Here is a 22,809-nt window from a genome sequence, read left to right on the forward strand (position 1 = left end):
CAGCCAGCCAGCCAGCCAGCCAGCCAGCCAGCCAGCCAGTCAGCCAGCCAGTCAGTCAGCCAGCCAGTCAGTCAGCCAGTCAGCCAGCCAGTCAGCCAGTCAGCCAGCCAGCCAGTCAGCCAGACAGCCAGCCAGCCAGCCAGTCAGCCAGCCAGCCAGTCAGCCAGCCAGTCAGTCAGCCAGTCAGTCAGCCAGCCAGTCAGCCAGCCAGTCAGCCAGCCAGTCAGCCAGCCAGTCAGCCAGCCAGCCAGTCAGCCAGCCAGCCAGCCAGCCAGTCAGCGGACAGGAATGTATCCTCCACATTATGTGACAGATGTATGGCGTGGCTGGGGCTTGAGAGACAGTCATGGAACAGCAGTGTATACACAGATGTATGCGTGTTCTCCTATATGAACCTGATATACTGCACACCAACGGCTATCTATGACATTACTGTATGTGTGGATGGTGGATTGCTACAATATGCATTTAACCCAGTTGGAAAAATGTGCTGCTCCAAGACTTTCAGTGTAGTGTATTGATTGTGAATCACTGCATGGTTCTTACACAAATCTTATTAGTAATAAAATAATATATTAGAGATCATGAGCAAACAATATACTGTAAGTGTAAGTGCTTCAAGTTCCTTGTTCCTTGGCCTTCATCCTGTCTGTTCACATCTACAGAGACCGACACTGTTTGTCATTACATGTAACCTTTCACTTAGCCTTCTGTTGTTGTTGTAATCAACACTGAAGGGGCGGGACTGAGGGTGAGTAATGGGTGAGGTATAGGAGGAGTTAAGAATGGGGCTGAGAGTGACCGGTGAGGCTGTCAATTATCAAACCAGTCCTGGGTTATTGGGTGGGGGGAGGCTCTCAGTAGTTTATATTAAATGTATTGACGTGTCCAAAAAGTTGGACACATTCTGAAATGGACCTGGGCTTTCCCACCCGGACCCAATATGCATAAATATATTTTTTTCAATATAGAGACCCATTCCAAATGGACCTGAGGACAACTAGATCCGTTCTGTATAAACCTGGTTGGTTCCAGACCCGGTCTGATCCAATCCGAGTGAGGGAAGCAGCAGAAAAGTACATTTTTAAGCTACTTTATTAACGGAGCTGATAAAGCGCAAGGGAGAGAAGGTAGAGAGAGGTGATGCTCTAGCAGGGGCCGTGTTGTGTGTGTAGGCTACTGTGAATGTGAGCAAGTGACACAGGGAGAACGGAGGAAGAGGGAGAGACGAAAGATGGCAACCAACCAAGCCAACTCTCGCTATAGTAGACTAATAGCTGCCAAAGCTAGGTTATTTATCATTGAATATGATTACGTAGTACCTGTCTTGAGTGCATCCAACCAAGAGCAGCTACTTAAGCTAGCTAGCTAGCTAGGCTAATTGAGGCTGCATGCGCTTTCTTGTCCTACACAGTTACAAACAACAACGACTCCGTTTAGAATATAAAGTAGCAGCCTACCTATTGTCTCTTGGTCGTTGTAGCCTATCCTTTTCCTTGAACTTTTAATTCTGTCATTTTAATTCCAACTTCCATTGATTAGCTATCTCCTAACTTTTGCCCCACACGAGACTCTATGACTGTAGCCTACTGCCGCTTTGATGACCTATGATTGGCCAACAACAACAACAAGCTACACGCACTACTCTCGTGAAAAGCAAGAGTAGCAGCATAAATTACGCAATTTCTCTCTCTCCCTCTCTTCTGCAGCAGTCGCGTTTGGATCTTTACGGGTCCTTCTGGACAAGTTAGTTAAAATTACACATACCCGAGACTCGTGACAATCATATCAAATCTGACTCAGACCCGTGACATTATTTAGAATTCTGGATCCGACCCCTCTCGGGTCTCGGATCGGGTCTCGGGTATTCGGTTACAGGTGAATCTGTGAAAACTTTCAGTGTATATTACTGTAATATTACTGTATTACTTCTGTGTAATGTTACTGTAATCCAGTGTAGAGGACATAGACAGACAGAGAGGAGAACATCAGTCCTGGGTTCGTAGAAGGTGGGAGGCTCTCAGCACTATGTCTTATAATATAATATTACTGTAATGTTACTGTAATCCAGTGTCAGTTCAGATGTGTCAGTCCAGTGCTGGTGAAGGGAACCAGGATTGATACGTAAATATTGTGTGGCTGAGTGAGAGAGGGACTTCCCATCCTCCCCTCCTCCTCCCCTTGTCTTCCACCTTTCCTGGCCCAGACCCTCTTTCCTCCTCATCCTCCTCCCCGTTACACCACAGTGTTCCTCTGTCTGTAGGGTGGGGGCGGCAGCACGGTCCCAGGTTTCAGGGCGAACTCTGTCAGGTACTCCTGGTTCTCGGCCACGGCGGGCCGGATGCGGCCGTTCTGCCGGTAGAAGAAGCGCGTGCTGCAGTCCTGCAAGTACTCAGGGTTGTGCAGGGTGGCCTTGGGAGGAAGGCTATGCTGCCAGTACTCTGGATTGTCAAAAGTCTTGTTCTTGTCTTGTCTATTCTTCTTGTCCAACATGATGGTGCCTGTGAGGCCGGGGTGAAGGGTATACCCGGGGTGGGCTAGGTGGGAGGGGTGGCCTGGGTGGGTGCCGGCTGTACCGAGGCCTGGAGGAACAGAGTATCCTGGTTGTGCAGAGACTCCATGGGCGTGGGCTGCCTGGACGCTGTGACCAGGGTTTCCTGCCTGGGAGGTGCCTGATTGACCAGCGGTGAGGCCAGTGGCGCCTGGTTGGCTTACCAGGGTGGCGAGGGCAGGGTTGTGTCCCCCAGTGAACCCATTCTTCTTCAGGGTGTAGTCACTGTAGTCTCCAACTCCGGGGTTGTGGAAGGTGTTGAGGTAGAGGGGCTCGTTGACGTATTCGTCCTCCACTCTGGGGCCAGAGCCTGCCTGTTGGGGGCCGCTGGGAGCCACCTGTCAAGTCAAGTCAAAGTTTAGTCAAAGTGCTTTCAAATAGCTAGATGGTCCATGTTATTACTATCGTATGACAATTCCATGTGTTTGGGTAGTACATGTCATGAACAAATGACTTAGACTCCTCAGGATTAACAGGTGTTAAAACACACTTTACCAGATAAAAAAAAGAGTAGAAAAAAAGGGGGAAATGTCGATAACAGTAAAAAGAAAACGGTGTATAAATTCAGGAGTGAGCAGTCCATAAGAAATAGTCCTAATATTAATTAAAAAGTTGACCTGATAGGGGTTACAGCTGTCCAGGGTTAGGGCAGCTCCATTCCTCAGACGACTCACGAATGGGTTCTCCTCCACAGGGTTGAGATAGTCTGTTAGAGAGGGGGAGAGAGAGATATATATAGAGAGAGGTTAGAGGCTTTCAAAGGATGAACAGAAGGCTTGCAGTATTTTGATCTTACGGATCTCTTCACTAGCATCTGACATGCCTCTATGTGTGTGTGATGGTGTGTAAGCCTTGGTCTCTACAGCTCTCTGTCTGAATCAAAGGGTGAGAAAGAGAAGGAGATGAAGAAACTTGGAATCTGATATCACCAGGTACACTACAGAACAGTACACCCCTCTGGTAACAGACAAGGCTCATTGGAAAGGATCAGAACAGTTCACCTATTTGAGAATTTCTGAACTTTTGTCTTTTGTCTAACTGGATCAGTTACTGCAAAGCTTCAGAACGAAAAGCACCAACATTTACAAATCTAAGTCTTTGGCTGTGGATAAAAGCTATTTCAAGGAAAGACATCATAAACAGTTAAGAAGTGCTTCCTGTAGTACATGGCATCACGTGAGAAAAGGAAAACAATGAATAGTGACACCATGTTGTACCTGAGGTGGCCTTCTCCCTCATGGCGGTCAGGTATCCATCCTGGTCGGTGTCTCCTCTAGCTCCTCTCTCCCCCAGCATGATGGTTGGGTCTGCACTGTAGCGCTGTCCAGTGCTGCTCTCCACTGGACCTGAGGCTAAATAATTAGAATAATACCATCTATTTGTATAGGGTTTTTCATTACATAGGAATTTCAATGCTGTACGCAGGCAAATAAAACACAAACAAACAAACAAACAAATATTAAAAATCAACAAAATATATTAAGCATCAAGGAAGCTAAAATAACAGCGGTAAAAGAGGCGTCACCTGGTGCTCCGTCTGAACCAGGAGGTCCCGCGGGCCGGGGAGTTGCCTGCTTCCTCAGTGTGCCGTTACAGCGCTGGTCCTCGAAGCGTTGGTGCTCCTGGCCGCTACCGCCCTGCCCCCCTGCAGACTGGTCCCCTGGGGACAGGGACAGCACCCGCGGGATGGTCCCCAACATGTCCTCCATATCGAAACTAGGGTCTTGGTACACAAACTGGTTCTGTAGGGAAACAAGGAGAGGTTTAATGTACTGTGCACATTGATGGGCTGTGGGTTCTGCAGGGGCATAAGAGGACACAGGGTTCTAATACATGCTCCTGAGTGTTGGTACTTGTGTTCAAGAGTATTGGTTCAAGGGAGAGTCAGTCTCCTTCATCTCCCTTCTCCCCATGCTCAAACACTCTCCCCCCTCATCCCTCCTTCACCCTCCTCCTCCAGCCTCACCTGTCCTCTCCCCTCCTGTGGTTGAGTGGTCTCTACCCGTCCCCGTCACCTCCTACCCCTCCTGATCTCTCAGTCTCAGCGGTGGTCTGCAGGTGTGTAGTCAGCACTCACTGAGGAGACTCTCTCACGCTGTGTACCCTCCACCTTATAGCTACACACTCAGAATCACTCCTCCTCTGTCAACTCCTCTCATCCTCCTCTCTTCCTTCTCCTAGACTCCAGAGCTCACACTGTGAACCCTCTACCCTGTAACTATTTCTCCTCTGTCAACTCCTCCCATCGCCTCCTCTGTTGTTCCTCCTCTCGTCCTCCTCATCACCCATAACAACACACTAAATACTGTGGCTCTTGGTTTTACGTAGCCCTACAAGATTCTGTCTGTGTATGTACTGTATGTTGTGGTAATATACACTGCAGTTACATCCTGAGAAGTGGAATCCAATTTCAGTGCAACAGATGAGTCCAACCAACATGGGAAATCAACCAGTCAACACAATGTATACGAAACAGACATCAGAAGAAAACACTTTAAGGCAGAATTTACGGGGAGTTTATCATGAAGAGAACACAGGTTGAATGATGGAGTAGCTCAGTGTGATCTTTGTCTTCGGTTGTATACGACTGTGATTAAATATCAAAGGACACTGAGCTTCTAAGTAAGGAAGATAGGGAAGAGAAATAAAATCATTTTTGTAGAATATAATAGAATGTATACTGAGAAGGGCATTCTGTACACAGGTCCTTAACCTGTTGGATGAATAGGAGAGAAGAGAAGAGAAGAGAAGAGAAGAGAAGAGAAGAGAAGAGAAGAGAGGAGAGGAGAGGAGAGGAGAGGAGAGGAGAGAAGAAGAAGAAATAGAAGAGAAGAGAAGAGAGGAGAGGAGAGGAGAGGAGAGGAGAGGAGAGGAGAGGAGAGAGAGAGAGAGAAGAGGAGAGGAGAAAAGAAGAAGAAATAGAAGAGAAGAGAAGAGAAGAGGGGAGAGGAGAGTGGAGCCTTACCCTGTTGGAATCAACGTGTGTCCTGGGTGTGTATGCCAGCGGTGGGATATTAAAGGAGTGAGGGACCAGGTACTTCTCAGCATCCATCAGATCCTCCAGCTCCTCCTCATCCAGCAGGCTCTGGAAGAACGTACTGTCGTTGGGGCTGGGCAGCTTCATACGGTCATCGCCCTGGAGGGGGGGGGGGGGGGGGGGGGGGGAGACATACAAATGACTGTACAGTCATGATATCCACACATCAGAGTGTCATTCACGCTACTCCCCAGGATAAGCAGGGGTATAGGAGGGGAAGGTAAGTCACCTGGATGACCAGGTAACGCTGGGGGTCCCGGGCCATCCTACAGAACTCTGCAGCCAGCTCCTTGAACTTGGGCCTGCTGTCTGCGTCTATCATCCAACCTGGAGGGGACAACAAAGAACTTTAGAGATAGAGAACACGGACAAGGTATACTGTAGGAGGATTCCTCAATGCAAAAAAAGAGTAAAGGAGAGAAAGAGAGAGAGACACAAAAATACACATACACACCATGCATACTGACGCCACACACACACTCACCACCACATACACTGCTACTACAGTTTCCATTACTGTTTTATTTTATATATTTATCTTTAACTATGCATTGTGGAAATGGACATGTAAGTAAACATTTCACTGTTAGTCTACACCTGTTGTTTACGAAGCATGTGTCAAATAAAATAACATTTGATTTGATTTTGAACGATTTTATGAGGGAGAGGTTGGCGTGGGTACTACAAATTGGGCAAAGGATCATGGAGGAAGGTGACAGAGGCTGTTGGTCAGTCAGAAACACCCTGGCCCCAATGTGTGAGAGGAGGGCCACAGCCAGAGGAGAGAGGAGGGCCACAGCCAGAGGAGAGAGAGGGGCCACAGCCAGAGGAGAGAGAGGAGACACAGCCAGAGGAGAGAGAGGAGCCACAGCCAGAGGAGAGAGAGGAGCCACAGCCAGAGGAGAGAGAGGAGCCACAGCCAGAGGAGAGAGAGGAGCCACAGCCAGAGGAGAGAGAGGAGCCACAGCCAGAGGAGAGAGAGGAGCCACAGCCAGAGGAGAGAGAGGGGCCACAGCCAGAGGAGAGAGAGGGGCCACAGCCAGAGGAGAGAGAGGAGCCACAGCCAGAGGAGAGAGAGGAGGGCCACAGCCAGAGGAGAGGAGGACCACAGCCAGAGGAGAGAGAGGAGCCACAGCCAGAGGAGAGAGAGGAGCCACAGCCAGAGGAAAGAGAGGGGCCACAGCCAGAAGAGAGAGAGGAGCCACAGCCAGAGGAGAGAGAGGAGCCACAGCCAGAGGAAAGAGAGGGGCCACAGCCAGAAGAGAGAGAGGAGCCACAGCCAGAGGAGAGAGAGGAGCCACAGCCAGAGGAGAGAGAGGAGCCACAGCCAGAGGAGAGAGAGGAGCCACAGCCAGCACAGTACAGCCAGGAAACACAAGGGTAGTGCTGGAATGGTGTCTCTGCCTGGACAGGGGGGCATAGTACTATCCGTGATCCTACACTATATGGCTGGGGTCAAAGCAGCATGTGTGTGTGTGTGTGTGTGTGTGTGTGTGTGTGTGTGTGTGTGTGTGTGTGTGTGTGTGTGTGTGTGTGTGTGTGTGTGTGTGTGTGTGTGTGTGTGTGTGTGTGTGAGAGAGAGAGTGAGGCAGAAAGAGAGAGACAGAAAGAGACAGAGCGTGAGAGAGACAGAGAGAGCAAGAGAGAGAGAGAGAGAGGTTATACAGGTTAGCTTACATTTGACCATGACCATGTATACATCTATGGTGCAGATGGGAGGTTGGGGAAGACGCTCTCCCTTCTCCAACAGGTCTGGGATGTCCCGGGTCGGAATGCCATCATAGGGCTTCCCGCCGAACATCATCAGTTCCCAAATTGTCACCCCTGAGAAGTGGTGTAAGGTTAAATGTTTTTTTTGCCAAGCATAATAGATATATTGGAAATCTTATGATTTCACCTGGGATCTTACTTAACTGTTAAAACACATTGATTGATTGGTTGATTAAATTGATGATATTGCCCAGCCTTACCATAGCTCCACACGTCACTCTGGTGGGTAAACTTCCTGTAGTGAATACACTCCAAGGCCATCCACTTGATTGGCATCTGGAGGTAAAGAGAAACATATATGTTATTGTATTTCATGAGTAATGGCTAATTTATACCCAACATACTGCAAGTACGCAACGCAAGAAGGCAAGTAGCTACACATAAATGGCTTTCACTTAACAGTAAAGAGTAAAGAGAAGAATAACTTTTATTTTTTAGGCAACGTTGGAGAACATGAACTGAATAAAAAACAAAGGGCTGGTTTTAAGCCTAGTTTTGGAGTTAAAAACTATTTTCCTGGAGATTTTCAATTGAGCGTGCTATTAAGTCCAGGACAATCAGTCCAAGATGTCTAATTCTGACCCTATATAAATACTACGGATGTATTTGTATCATGTGTGGTTTCCTGTTGTTCCTATGTCCAGGACCCAATTAGAGGAATAGTATACTGTTATAGAGCTGTGTTCAGACCAAGATTAGTCTGAAAAGGGAGTAAAGTTGCTATCTGTTTACTGATCCATTTGGGGTCAACTTAACCTTCACTAAAGCTGTTTGTATGCCATATAGGCCTGTGTGCTAATATGCTGCAAATGCTATGCCAACAAGGCAGTTATAGTGGATGTTTACTTGATAAATTAAATATGAATGAAACCCCACTGAGCTAAAATAACTCAAACGAAAAGACAAAAAGACAATTTTATTTCAGCAAAGCCACAGTATCGAGCTCCTGTTGTGCTAAAGCCTTCTAAAACCATCACAAATCTTGTCAATATGAAAACCCCTTTGCCATTTTTGCAGGGTCATTTAAGCATGTTTCAATTGACCCAGGATTTTTCGAAAAAAGCAATGTTGCAAATTTTGGGGGAATGATGTGTAACGGAAACAGCAGATATAGGATACATTTTCTAAAGATCCACAACATTTGTATCCGCTCGACAAGGGATTTTTCTTTTGTCTAATTTTCATAATTGAGACAAATGTTGATGGAAACTGTGTTTTTTGAATAAATTATGATTCCTGAATCATTTTAAAGGTACACGGGGAACGTGATGTCATCACGTAACTATAAAGCTCCACTCCACATTTCATTTTAAAGGCCTACTGCTTTCTAAATATATTCTTCAACTTTATAACAATCGTGTTTATTTGCCCGGATTGTTCTGACTTTCAAGAATGCCTGAATTGCTCCGCCTTGTTTTCTGGTTGGCTGGCAGGTTTCACCATCCAATTATTTCAGATCTGCAAGTATCACCCCTGCATGCACATAGGCGACACACTGGCACATGATTAGAATATAGCAAATATGAGTAAATTGTTACTGCATATAAACGCACCCTAGCAGGCAATTGTCGCATCTATTTTCAATGCAAACTTTCGAAATGTCGACAATTAATGGAAACATAGCTAGTGTGATGTTAGAGACCAGAGTAATGTCCCAGATGGCACCCTATTCCCTATTTAGTACACTACTTTTGACTAGAGCCCTATAGTTCCTTGTGAAAAGTATTGCACTACAAAGTGAATTGGGTGGATTTGGGACGCAGAGACAACCCAGTTTAGATGTCTACTCACATTAGTATATCCCATTAGTTATAGTCATATGCTCAGGTTTTTTTAAATACCCTTTAAAACCTCTTAAGGGTTTTACCCTGAAGCATGGATATGCATTTTCTTGATACCATTTGAAAGGAAACACTTTAAAGAATGTGGAAATGTGAAATTAATGTAGGAGAATATAAAATATTAGATCTGGTAAAATATCATTTTTTCCATCATCTTTGAAATGCAAGAGAAAGGCCATACTTTCAGATAGGAGTCTAGGTGTAATATAGATTTTGGCTAACAGATGGCAGCAGTGTGTGTGCAAAGTTTCAGACTGATCCAGCAAAGAATTATAGTACTGCACATATATTATATTACTGTATCAAATCTGTAAGGAGTTTGCCCAAATGTGCCGAATTGGTCAATTGATATATTTTCAAGTACATAACTATAGCGAACATTGAAAAATGCTATGGTAATAAATAATTTAAGTTTACACAATCCCAGGAATGTAATGCATGATGGATCATTAGCTTATTCACTAACTTTCCATCTAGATGGCTGGGCGGGTTGGGTGTGGAGTCAGAGTCAGCAGTGGGGTCAAACTGTAGACCCCAGTTCCTACATTTGAACATAAAAATTGATTTTATCAAACAAAACTATGCTACATTTTATCTCTAGGACCCTCAGGATGACAAATCAGAGCATTATTACTGAATGTAAGTACATTAATTACCTTCAGAGTTGAATGTATCAAACCATTTGCTTTGATAAAAGTTTTTTGTTGTTGTGCACTCTCACTCAATGTAATAGCTACTGTTAATTGGTCACTGCAGTTAGATTAACTATAATTTAAGCTTTCTGCCTGTATAAGACATGTCTATGTCCCGGAAAGTTGGCTGTTGTATACAACGTCATTCTAGTCACATTAGCACACGTTAGCAACAACCGTCCCGGTTTAGGGCCACCCATCCCTTAGAGGTTAACAGTATCATGATCATACAATAGAACAAGCTCCAGGGCTTTTTAAAGAGGAGGAGAGGAGAGGATATAAATTAACCCAGGCAGGAAACAGCACTTTCTCCCCCTGGCCTAAGAGCTGCCCCCCACAGAGAGCTCACAACACAGTGGGATGGGAATCACATCGCAGGAGGCTGGCTTCAGCTTAAATGATTCACTGGGTTATCTTGAGTGTGTCCAAAATGGCACCCTTTCCCTGTAAATAGCATTACTTTTAACCAGGGCCCATAGGGATCTGGTCAAAATAAGTGCACTATAAAGGGTTCCATTTGAGAAGCAGCCTATTGATTACTTTAAGAGGAGGATGTGTGTGCTATTCACTCAGTACACTAAGGTGAGGGGAATACAAGCATCTAAAAGAATAGAAATGACAGAGAACAGACAGAGAGGAGAAAGTAGTAGTGAGTATGAAAGAGAAAAAGCATAAGGTCATGTTTTTGGAGCATACATTCTCTTTTCCTGGCCATGCTTACCTTGCCCCCGTCAGCATTGTACTCCTTCTCATTGATGTCCAGCAGCCGAGCCAGACCAAAGTCAGTGATCTTGATGTGGTTGGGGGACTTGACCAGCACATTACGGGCTGCTAGGTCTCTGTGCACCAGTCTCCTCTCCTCCAGGTACATCATACCCTGCAAAACACACATACACTGTTACTGAACAGTGAGGAAACATTGTCATCATTATTATCATTATCAGAAAAAAGAATAATCATCATCATCATCATCATCATCATCATTATTATCACTATCACCATCATTAGCAGTTACAACATCACATATCCTTTGGACAAAAAACTATCACCAATATTATCAGATACGCAAAACTAATTGATAATCAAATCATAATTGATTTGACTCTTCAGAAGGAGAATCCATTTCATAACAGTATATTGGCAAAGTTTCATACTTTTATTTTGAACAATTAAATAAGAAGTGTCACACACAATTTAATTAATAGATAGTTTGCAGCGATAACACCCGACTGAGAGTCTTTTTTTCTCTGAGAATATCTCATTCCAAAATCATGGGAATTAACATTGAGTTGGTCCTCCCTTTGCTGCTATAACAGCCTCCACTCTTCTGGGAAGGCTTTCCACTAATTGTTGGAACACTGCTGCTGGGACTTGCTTCCATTCAGCCACAAGAGCATTAGTGAGGTTGGGCACCGATGTTGGGCGATTAGGCCTGGCTCCAATTCATCCCAAAGGTGATCGAAGGGGTTAAGGTCAGGGCTCCGTGTAGGCCAGTCACGTTCTTCCATACAGATCTCGAGAAAAAAAAAATCTGTATGGACTTCGCTTCTTGCATGGGGGTATTGTCATGCTGAAACAGGAAAGGGCCTTTTCCAAACTGTTACCACAAAGTTGGATGCACAGACTCGTCTAGAATGTCATTGTATGCTGTAACGATAAGATTTCCCTTCACTAGAATTAAGGGGCCTAGCACAAACCATGACAAACAGCCACAGACCATTATTCCTCCTCCACTATACATTGGGGCAGGAAGCGTTCTCCTGGCATCTGCCAAACCCAGAACTTACTGCCAGATGAAGCGTAATTCATCATGCCAGAGAACGCGTTTCCACTGCTAAACTCCAGCCGACGCTTGGTATTGTGCATGATGATCTTAGGCTTGTGTGCGGCTGCTCAGCCATGGAAACCCATTTCATGAAGCTCCTGATGAACAGTTCTTGTGCTGACGTTGCTTCCAGAGGCAGTTTGGAACTTGGTAGTGAGTGTTTCAACCGAGGACAGATGATTTTTACGCACTTACGCACTTGGCACTACGCACTCGACTGTTCCGGTCTACCACTTCGTGGCTGAGCCATTGCTACTCCTAGATGTTTCCACTTCACAGCAACCGCACTTACAGTTGACCGGAGCAGCTTTAGCAGAGCAGAAATTAGTCAAACTGACTTGTTGGAAAGGTAGCATCCTATGACGTTGCCACATTGAAAGTCACTGAGCTCTTCAGTAACGTCATTCTACTGACAATGTTTGTCTTTGAAGATTGACATTTTATACACCTGTCAGCAATGGGTGTGGCTGAAATAGCCAAATCCACTCATTTGAAGGAGTGTCCACATACTTTTGTATATTTAGTGTATCTGCGTGATAAAAATCCAGAAATGTACTTTGAGGAGGAGAGAACAATAAGGAGTAATTGATTCAAGTGTGTATGGAGGGAGTGTGTAGCAGAGACCCTATGCATGTCAAAGCTGCTATTGTTGTATAGCAGGGTTTCTTCTGTGTCCCTTTGACACTTGAGGTCAGGAGTCCCTGCACCAAGAAAAACATGTAGATAAAGCTATATATCTGAGCTGTTTACCCAAAACAGTCTTGCAGACTGAAGTTCAATGTAGAGATAAAAAAATCTATACAAATTTGTTCATCCTTAGTCTTCATATTAATTTAATATAATTCAGCCAGCCCCGATGTTTCAGCTCCTATCACCATCCCTCCAACACAGCAACACTGTCCCCTCGAGTCCTGGGAGGAGATTTAAATGTGAGTGTGAACTGATCTGAAAACTGAGGAGCACAGTGTCTGGAAGAACTAAAGAACAACAAAGAGAAAAATCAAGAACTTCAGCAGCCCACACACACACTGAGAGGGTCCTGAGTTTGATAGCAGAGCAAAATGCACAGACTGGCCCTGCCACATAGCAATGAAAGGATATTCAATCCCAAAGCCACAGCAGGGGCTGGGTTAATATCGCCAGTGCTATAGAACTATAGTCCTCATTGTACATCGCTACAAGATTACCCCAGCCTATGAAGAATAAGAAAAACAAATTCACCTATTTAAGTTGGTCTCAGAGTAAGAGAAGGTACTTTGGGGCAAAGTAACAAGAGAACAGAGAACAGGCCTTATTTGAAACCATAACAAATTGGATTTAGTTGAATGGGGGGGGGGGGGGGAGAAAGGGGGAGTTGGAGGAGGAGGAGGAGGGGGGAGGTGGTATAAGAGGCGAGATTACAATGGTAAGGCTATAATTACTCCGGCTCATTTGGGCCGTCTCGGGAGAAAGAAGAAAACACCATGACAGAACTGCCCATCTCCCCCCACACCCATTTCTTTTAAACTTTCGCTCTTTCTCTTTTCTCTCTTTCTCCCTGTCTATCGCTCTCTCTTTATCGCTCCCTATCTCTCAATCTCTCCCCATCCCTCTCTCTCGCTCTAAGCGGGGGTGGAGGGGGGGTATTGAAGAGGAGTTTGAGACAGGCCTTCCATACCAACAGGCACTGCAGAGAAAAGAGGGAAAGGATTCTGCAAAGAGAGAAAGAGAGAAAGAGAGGGAGATATAGATAGAGGCGAATGAAGAGCAGTTTGGAGGAAGAGCAGTTTGCAGTGTGGAGGAAGAGCAGTGTGGAGGAAGAGCAGTGTGGAGGAAGAGCAGTGTGGAGGAAGAGCAGTGTGGAAAGAGAGAAAGAGAGAGTGAAAAATAAAGAAAGAGAGAGAGAGCAGGAGATAGAGGAGAAGGAAGAGCAGTGTGGAGGAAGAGCAGTGTGGAGGAAGAGCAGTGTGGAGGAAGAGCAGCATGGAAAGAAAGAGAGTGGGTCAATGCTAGTGTTGATGTTCTCCATTACATACGCCGAATTGAAATGATGTGATAGCCCTCGTATAGGGAATGTGTCTACTATGATACAATATATCACGTTCACACAGGCACACAAGTGATCACACACGCACACAGACATCCACGACAATCCCTGCCAGATCCTAACGTTCTTTGAACCCTGTCACACATCCATCTGAAACGAAAGCAGGCTGTCAGAGTGGGAGTCTATCCTCTGCTCCTCTGTGCTGTCGATCCACTACAGACCCTCTCTCTCTTGCTCTCTCTCTATCCTTCACTCTCCATCTCTTTCTCTCTTCAGCTCTCTCCTTCTCTTTCCACCCCCTTTCTCCCTTTATCTCTCTCTCTCTTCGTGTCTCCCCCTTTAACACAGCTCAGATTCAGTGTGATGAATGGCTCAGCATTAATTGTCCATTAAAAGTCAATTACCTGTGGATATGGAAGGCTAAACACAGAGGTGGGAAAGGGAATGGCTCTGTTCTGACGCAGGCAGACGACTATCAGAAATATGGACACTGCTTGGCTCTCTGTGTGTTCTTTGGAGGAGGGAAGGAGGAAGGTAGGAAGTTAGGAAGGGAGGAATAGAGAAATGGAGAAAGAGTGAAGAGGATTTGGGGTATAGGAGAGGTTGTGAGTGTGGTGTGGTGGAGGGGTAGGTGTGTGAGTGCTTCGTTAAGTGTATTTTTGCATGTGTGTGACTGACTAACTGCGTGTGTGTGTGTGTGTGTGTGTGTGTGTGTGTGTGTGTGTGTGTGTGTGTGTGCATACATGAGTGCGTGCGTGTGTGCGTGTGTGTGAGACTGTGAGAGTGTGTGTTTCACTGACTAACTATGTGTGACTGTGTGTGTGTGTGTGTGTGTGTGTGTGTGTGTGTGTGTGTGTGTGTGTGTGTGTGTGTGTGTGTGTGTGTGTGTGTGTGTGTGTGTGTGTGTGTGTGTGTGTGTGTGTTTGTTCAGTGGCAGCCAGCTGGTGTGCGTGATGCTGACGGGTCCTGACAGAGTCTTATTTGAACATACATCTCTTGCTCTCTGTAATCTCCTACATTTTCAAGACAATTAAGCAGTGGAAGGAAAATGGAAGGCTTGCCAATTCTTTAATGTTAATTACCTATCACAAATGAGTGTGTGTGTGTGTGTGGGGGCAAGGAACAGGAAATGAAATGGGACAACAGTGTGTGTGTGTATGAGTGAGGGGGGTGTGTGTGTGATAGCAGAGTGAGGGGAGAAAGGAGAAGAAGGGAAGCAGGTTCTAATGCTTTCAGCTAAACCCCAGCAGAAGATAAACACATACAGTGGACAGGCAGAGGAGACAGGACACAGTGGTGGAGGGTGCATGCATGGTTCAGTGTGTATGCGTGTGTGGTGTGTGAGTACATGCATGCGTGTGTGTTCTATGCACAGGACGTGGTGGTAGTCTAGTGTCTTAGGATGTGCTGGTAGTATCTCTCTGGGGCCATCCGTTACCAGCCCACAGAGATAAGTCACTCAGAAACTACTCAGACCTCTCATATGATTATTTTAGCAATAAGGCACAAGGGGTGTTTTATACAGTCAATATACCACAGTTGAAGGGTTTTCTTACGCACAATGCAAAACGGAGTGCCTGGATATATACCACAACCCCTGAGGTGCCTTACTGCTATTATAAACTGGTTACCAATGTAATTAGAGCAGTAAAAAGAAAGGTTTTGTCATACCCATGGTATATGGTCTGATATATCACGGCTGTCAGCCAATCAGCATTCAGGGCTCGAACCACCCAGTTTATAATTATGTTTATATCACAGACACAGACAAAAGCTGAATCAGCGAGGCTGCCTTCAAATGCATTCTGTCAGGAGTAATTTAGCAGAGGTAGGGGAATACAATGAGGGAGGAGAGGAGAACAGAGGAGAGGAGAACAGAGGAGAGGAGAACAGAGGATAGGAGAACAGAGGAGAGGAGAAAAGAGGAGAAAAGAGGAGAGGAGAACAGAGGAGAGGAGAACAGAGGAGAGGAGAACAGAGGAGAGGAGAACAGAGGAGGGGAGAGGAGAGGAGAGGAGAATAGAGGAGAGGGGAATAGAGGAGAGGAGAACAGAGGAGAGGAGAATAGAGGAGGGGAGAACAGAGGAGGGGAGAGGAGAGGAGAACAGAGGAGAGGAGAACAGAGGAGAGGAGAATAGAGGAGAGGAGAACAGAGGAGAGGAGAATAGAGGAGAGGAGAATAGAGGAGGGGAGAACAGAGGAGAGGAGAACAGAGGAGAATAGAGGAGAGGAGAACAGAGGTGAGGAGAACAGAGGAGAGGAGAATAGAGGAGGGGAGGGGAGAGGAGAACAAAGGAGAGGAGATCAGAGGAGAGGCGATCAGAGGAGAGGAGAACAGAGGAGAGGAGAACAGAGGAGAGGAGAATAGAGGAGAGGAGAACAGAGGAGAGGAGAACAGAGGAGAGGAGAACAGAGGAGAGGAGAATAGAGGAGGGGAGGGGAGAGGAGAGGAGAACAGAGGAGAGGAGAATAGAGGATGGGAGGGGAGGGGAGAACAGAGGAGAGGAGAACAGAGGAGAGGAGAATAGGGGAGGGGAGAGGAGAGGAGAACAGAGGAGAGGAGAACAGAGGAGAGGAGAACAGAGGAGAGGAAAACAGAGGAGAGGAGAATAGAGGAGAGGAGAACAGAGGTGAGGAGAACAGAGGAGAGGAGAATAGAGGAGGGGAGAATATAGGAGAGGAGAACAGAGGAGAGGAGAATAGAGGAGGGGAGGGGAGAGGAGAACAGAGGAGAGGAGAATAGAGGAGAGGAGAACAGAGGAGAGGAGAATAGAGGATGGGAGGGGAGAGGAGAGGAGAACAGAGGAGAGGAGAATAGAGGAGGGGAGAACAGAAGAGGGGAGAGGAGAGGAGAAGAAAGTAAAACAGAGCTGAGGAGAACAGAAGAGCGGAGATCAGAGGAGAGGAGATCAGAGGAGAGCAGAAAAGAGGAGAGGAGGACATAGGAGAGGAGAATAAAACAGAGGAGAGGAGAACAGAGGAGAGGAGAACAGAGGAGGGGAGAACAGAGGAGATGAGAATAGAGGAGAGGAGAACAGGGAAGAGGAGAACAGAGGAGAGGAGAACAGAGGAGAGGAGAATATAACAGAGGAGAGGAGAACAGAGGAGGGGAGAACAGAGGAGAGGAGAACAGGGAAGAGGAGAACAGAGGAGAGGAGAATATAACAGAGGAGAGGAGAACAGAGGAGGGGAGAACAGAGGAGGGGAGAACAGAGGAGAGGAGAACAGGGAAGAGGAGAACAGAGGAGAGGAGGATATAACAGAGGAGAGGAGAACAGAGAATAGGAGATCAGAGGAGAGGAGAACAGAGAATAGGAGATCAGAGGAGAGCAGAAAAGAGGAGAGGAGAACAGAGTAGAACAGATAAGAGGAGAACAGTTTTCAACATGCTGACACTTCCTAGAGTGATTATTTTACTAGAGCCACATACAGAGACACACACAGGCTTACACTAATGCGTGCACACAGACACACACACACACAAACACACACAACCACACACATACACAAGACCTCACAACAAAACACTGACAGAACACTATAATCTATAACCAAGTGGCTCAATCTCTCCTCTCTTTGTTGTACGATGCTCTTCATTACGGTACAATTCAATTCTAATGCTATTAACAACCTTCTCTCTCTTCCTCTCTCTTGTTCTCTCTCTCTCTCTCTCTCTCAATCCAATTCAGTAGACTTTATTGACATTGCAAGTTAAATTAGTTACATTGTCAAAGTATACTGTACATATAACAAAAACTGGTAGGACCAACAGCAGTAAGACATCAATAATAATAGTACTAGTGGAAATGGGATTACCATCAACAGCAACAACAATATTAATGAGAATAACAATACATTTAAGCAATAATTTAGACCAGTCTCAACATGACTGTGAAGTCACATGACATCGTATGAAAGCCAAAACAAATCCAAAATTGCACTTTTTACTGGTTGTCCCTCAGGTTCTCGCAGGAAGCATGTTGGCTTTTCACCCAATAAATATTACATATTTTTCTTCGTCTTTTATAGTTTCAAAACTGAAAGATAATTTTGGGAAAGAAAGATTATCTTAGGTCTGAGTGTTTGTCACAGTGTAATAGGAAATGCAGCACTCTCTCTCTCTCTCCTTCACTTAGACTAACACAGGTATTCTCTCTCTCCTTAGACTAACAGAATACTTCTCTTTCTCTCTCCCTCCTTCACTTAGACGACCAAAATACTTGTCTTTCTCTCTCCCCTCCTTCACTTAGACTAACAGAATACTTCTCTTTCTCTCTCCCCTCCTTCACTTAGACTAACACAATTCTTCTCTTTCTCTCTCCCCTCCTTCACTTAGACTAACAGAATACTTCTTTCTCTCTCCCCTCCTTCACTTAGACAAACACAATTCTTCTCTTTCTCTCTCCCCTCCGTCACTTAGACTAACAAAATACTTATCTTTCTCTCTCCCCTCCTTCACTTAGACTAACAAAATACTTTCTCTCACTCTCTCTCTAAATTCAATTCAATTTAAGGGCTTTATTGGCATGGGAAACATATGTTAACATTGCCAACGCTAGTGTAGAAGATAATGAACAAATAAAAATAAACAGTAAACATTACACTGAGAAAAGTTTAAAAAATAATAAAGACATTTCAAATGCAAATAGTTAAAGTACAAAAGGGGAGATAAATAACCATAAATATAGGTTGTATTTACAATGTATTTACAATAACCATAAATATAGGTTGTATTTACAATGTATTTACAATAACCATAAATATAGGTTGTATTTACAATGTATTTACAATAACCATAAATATAGGTTGTATTTACAATGTATTTACAATAACCATAAATATAGGTTGTATTTACAATGGTGTTTGTTCTTCAAATTCTTTGTGGGTGGGTCACTCTCTCTCTCTACCTCTCTCTACCTCTCTCTACCTCTCTCTCTCTCTCTCTCTCTCTCTCTCTACCTCTCCCTACCTCTCTCTCTCTCTCTCTCTCTACCTCTCTCTCTCTCTCACTCTCTCTCTACCTCTCTCTACCTCTCTCTCTCTCTCACTCTCTCTCTACCTCTCCCTACCTCTCTCTCTCTCTCACTCTCTCTCTACCTCTCCCTACCTCTCTCTCTCTCTCTCTCTCTCTACCTCTCTCTACCTCTCTCTACCTCTCTCTACCTCTCTCTCTCTCTCTCTCTCTACCTCTCCCTACCTCTCTCTCTCTCTCTCTCTCTCTACCTCTCTCTCTCTCTCACTCTCTCTCTACCTCTCCCTACCTCTCTCTCTCTCTCTCACTCTCTACCTCTCCCTCTCTCTCTCTCTCTCTCTCTACCTCTCCCTACCTCTCTCTCTCTCTCTCTCTCTCTCTCTACCGCTCCCTACCTCTCTCTCTCTCTCTACCTCTCCCTACCTCTCTCTCTCTCTCTCTCTCTCTCTCTACCTCTCCCTACCTCTCTCTCTCTCTCTCTCATATATATATATATATATATATATGACTTGTGGAGGCTGGGCCAGAGATCACTGATTACAGCCGGCTTGATGATGCTCCTGCTCCACATACTATTTATCCTGTGTGTCTACTTCAAAGGGATGAGAAATCAATGCACACATTGGCCATTAATACAATTTATTCTATGGTAATAAAATAGACAGGATCGGTGGCTGTGGATGAATATGACACCCCATTCCCTACATAGTGCAGTACATCAGACCGTGGCTCTGGTCAGGTCAAAACAGGACGGCATCTGTATTGTGTGATATAGTGGCTATAAAATCAAATCCTGAAATCAAATCAAAGTTTATTGGTCACGCACACAGTTGAGCAAAATATGTTATAGTGGGTGCAGCAACATGTTTGTGTAACTAGCTCCTAAAAGTGCAGTACAAATGTCAAACAAGTACCTGTGCGTGTGCACAGTACACTTCATTGTGTGTGTGTGTGTGTGTGTGTGTGTGTGTGTGTGTGTGTGTGTGTGTGTGTGTGTGTGTGTGTGTGTGTGTGTGTGTGTGTGTGTGTGTGTTTGCATTGGTCCCAATGTGTTCAAGTCTGTATGTGTGTGTGTTTGTGTACAGGAGCAAGCATGCATGTGTGTGTGTGTGTGCTGTAAATATACAATAGTTGATGTGGTAGAAACTGCAGGAAGCATTCATCAGAGAGACTACATGTATATAGGCAAGCCTCTCTCTCACAGCACTAACACGATCTGGGAACAGACAAAGCTCCCAAATGGCACCCTATTCTTTTTATAGTGCACTACTTTTGACCAGGGCCCTATATAGAATAGGGTGCAATTTGGGACGCATGGGAATTGTTGATCTGGGCTCTGCCCCATAACTTTGTTTGGTAAATGCATTCTACTATTGAGCTGAAGCTCAAAATGAATTGAAAGTCTTCCCGTTTTATTATTATAGCATTATTGGTTCCCTTTTGTTGCTGCTTCTGCTCAATTTGACTTATTCAATTTATTGCATTCCTTTATCTTTTCAACCTTATACATTGTACAGTATAACTATATTATTTGCAAAGAATGTACCATATAATACAGTATATATCTCAATATTGCATTTTAAGCTGAGGTAATTCCTTATGATAAAATCTCCATGTCAATGTCATTGACAATAAAATACATACAACAATTTTCTTGACTACACAGTGCATGTGGAAAGTATTTAGACCCCTTGACTTTTTTCACATTTTGTTACGTTACAGCCTTATTCTAAAATGGATTAAATCATTTTTTCCCCCCTCATCAATCTACACACACTACCAGATAATGAAAAAACATTTTTGCAACAAAATACATTTTTACATTCTTCTCGTGATGTGTGTTTTGCTCTATATATATATTTTATTTTAATCCCCCCTCCCCACAGGGGGCCTTTTGCCTTTTGGTAGGCCGTCACTGTAAACAATAATTTGTTATTAACTGACTTGCCTAGTTAAATAAAGGTTAAATAAAATAAAAAAATAAGTATTCAGACCCTTTACTCAGAACTTTGTTGAAGCGCCTTTGGCAGCGATCACAGCCTCGAGTCTTCTTGGATATGACGCTACAAGCTTGGTACACTTGTATTTGGGGAGTTTCTCCCATTCCTCTCTGCAGATCCTCTCAAGCTCTGTCATGTTGGATTGGGAGAGTAGCTGCATAGTTATTTTCAGGTCTCTGCAGAGATGTTAGATCGGGTTCAAGTCCGGGCTCTGGCTGGGCCACTCAAGGACATTCAAAGACTTGTCCCGAAGCAACTCCTGCGTTATCTTGGCTGTGTGCTTAGGGTTGTTGTCCTGTTGCCTTAGTGCTCTGGAACAGGTTTCCATCAAGGATCACTCTGTACTTTGCTCCGTTCAGCTTTCCGTCGATCTTGACTAGTCTCCCAGTCCCTGCCGCTGAAAAACATCCCCACAGTATGATGCTGCCACCACCATGCTTCACCGTAGTGATGGTGCCAGGTTTCCTCCAGATGTGACACTTCCTCCAGGAGTGGCCACTCCTCAGTAAAAGGCCTGATTGGTGGAGTGCTGCATAGATGGCTGACCATCTGGAAGGTTCTCCCATCTCCACAGAGGAACTCTGGAGCTCTGTCAGAGTGATCATCGTGTTCTTTGTCACTTCCGTGACCAAGGCCCTTCTCCCCCGATTGCTCAGTTTGGCCAGGTGGCCAGCTCTAGGAAGAGTCTGGTGGTTCCAAACTTCTTTGACTTATGAATGATGGAGGCTGGGCGTCCCGAGTGGCGCAGCGGTCTTAGGCACTGCATCACAATGTTGCGTTGTCACTACAGCCTGGGGTTCGATCCATAGGGCAGCGAGCAATTGGCCCAGAATCGTCCAGGTTAGGGGAGGGTTTGGCCAGGGGGGGCTTTGCTTAGTTCATCACGCTCTAGCGACTCCTTGTGGCGGGCCGGGGAGTTGCAGACTGACTTCGGTCGTCAGTTGAACGGTGTTTCCTCCGACACATTGGTGCAGCAGGCTTCTGGGTTAAGCGAGCGGGTGTTAAGTGCGGCTTGGCGGGTCATGCTTTGGAGGACACATGACTCGACCTTCGCCTCTCCCAAGCCCGTTGGGGAGCTGCAGCGATGAGACAAGATTGTAATTATGATATTGGGTTGAAAAAGGGTACAAATTACAAAAATATATATTTTTTAATTCAATAAAATAAATGATGGAGTTTGTGTGTTATTAAGGAACTTCAATGCTGCAGAAATATTTTGGTTACCTTCCACAGATATGTGCCTCAACACAATCCTGTCTTGGAGCTCAACGGACAATTCCTTCAACCTCATGGCTTGGTTTTTGCTCTGACATGTACTGTCAACTGTGGGACCTTATGTAGACAGATGTGTGCTTTCCAAATCAATTGTGTCCAATCAATTGAATTTACCACAGGTGGACTCCAATCAAGATGCAGAAACATCTCAAGGATGATCAATGGAAACAGGATGCACCTGAGCTCAATTTCGTGTCTCATGGCAAAGGGTCTGAATACTTACAGTATATGCAGGGTTTACCGTGAATGCAGTCTCAACGAACACGGGAACATTGCCTTTAAATCGCACTGTAGCACAGAACGTCTGCAATATGGCTTGAATCGAGCACTGAGAGTCAGAAACCATAGAAATAGAATGATTATGGACAAAATCATGTAAATAAATCTATTAGAAGGGACATCTATGGACAAAATCATAGAAAGATAATGACTGGAAGGTAAATCTATCGACAAAACCATATAAATAGAATGACGAGACATCTATCGACAAAACCATAAAAATAGAATATAGAGTTCTAATATATGGACAAAACACCCCACAGAATACCTTTGTGTCTGCTCTTTCTAAGGGCTCAATTCAATCAAATCCACTTCAACCAACATCCGCATAGTGGGTTGTTTAATGTGTTGGTGGTGGAACTAAGTTAGCGCTGTCAAATCCACAAGTGGCTCCCGGCATTATACCTGAAGCGGACATGAAGCGGACAAGAAATGTGTCGAGTTTTAATGACTTCAACCTAAGTGTATGTAAACTTACGACTTCAACTGTATGTAAGTAAGCTATTTCTGTTTTCACTTTGTCATTATGGGATACTGTGTG

At 45.0% G+C, this 22,809-nt stretch overlaps 1 protein-coding gene across 1 annotated transcript in view; it reads right to left on the reverse strand.

The window, feature by feature from the left end:
- Positions 1–215: 215 nt before the first annotated feature.
- The window catches only part of LOC110502092 (receptor tyrosine-protein kinase erbB-4), a 108,021-nt gene continuing 85,427 nt past the window's right edge, over positions 216–22,809 (reverse strand). The window contains exons 9-17 of the mRNA XM_036959590.1: positions 10,613–10,786; positions 7,559–7,634; positions 7,266–7,412; positions 5,818–5,915; positions 5,517–5,687; positions 4,077–4,293; positions 3,769–3,903; positions 3,169–3,257; positions 216–2,889 (exon numbers count right to left, since the gene is read on the reverse strand). Of these exons, the coding sequence (XP_036815485.1) occupies positions 2,236–2,889; positions 3,169–3,257; positions 3,769–3,903; positions 4,077–4,293; positions 5,517–5,687; positions 5,818–5,915; positions 7,266–7,412; positions 7,559–7,634; positions 10,613–10,786 (1,761 nt within the window). The 3' untranslated portion in view covers positions 216–2,235. The remainder of the gene's footprint in view (positions 2,890–3,168; positions 3,258–3,768; positions 3,904–4,076; positions 4,294–5,516; positions 5,688–5,817; positions 5,916–7,265; positions 7,413–7,558; positions 7,635–10,612; positions 10,787–22,809) is intronic.

The sequence above is a fragment of the Oncorhynchus mykiss genome, chromosome 22, assembly GCF_013265735.2.
Source record: "Oncorhynchus mykiss isolate Arlee chromosome 22, USDA_OmykA_1.1, whole genome shotgun sequence".
In the NCBI taxonomy this organism is placed as follows: domain Eukaryota; kingdom Metazoa; phylum Chordata; class Actinopteri; order Salmoniformes; family Salmonidae; genus Oncorhynchus; species Oncorhynchus mykiss.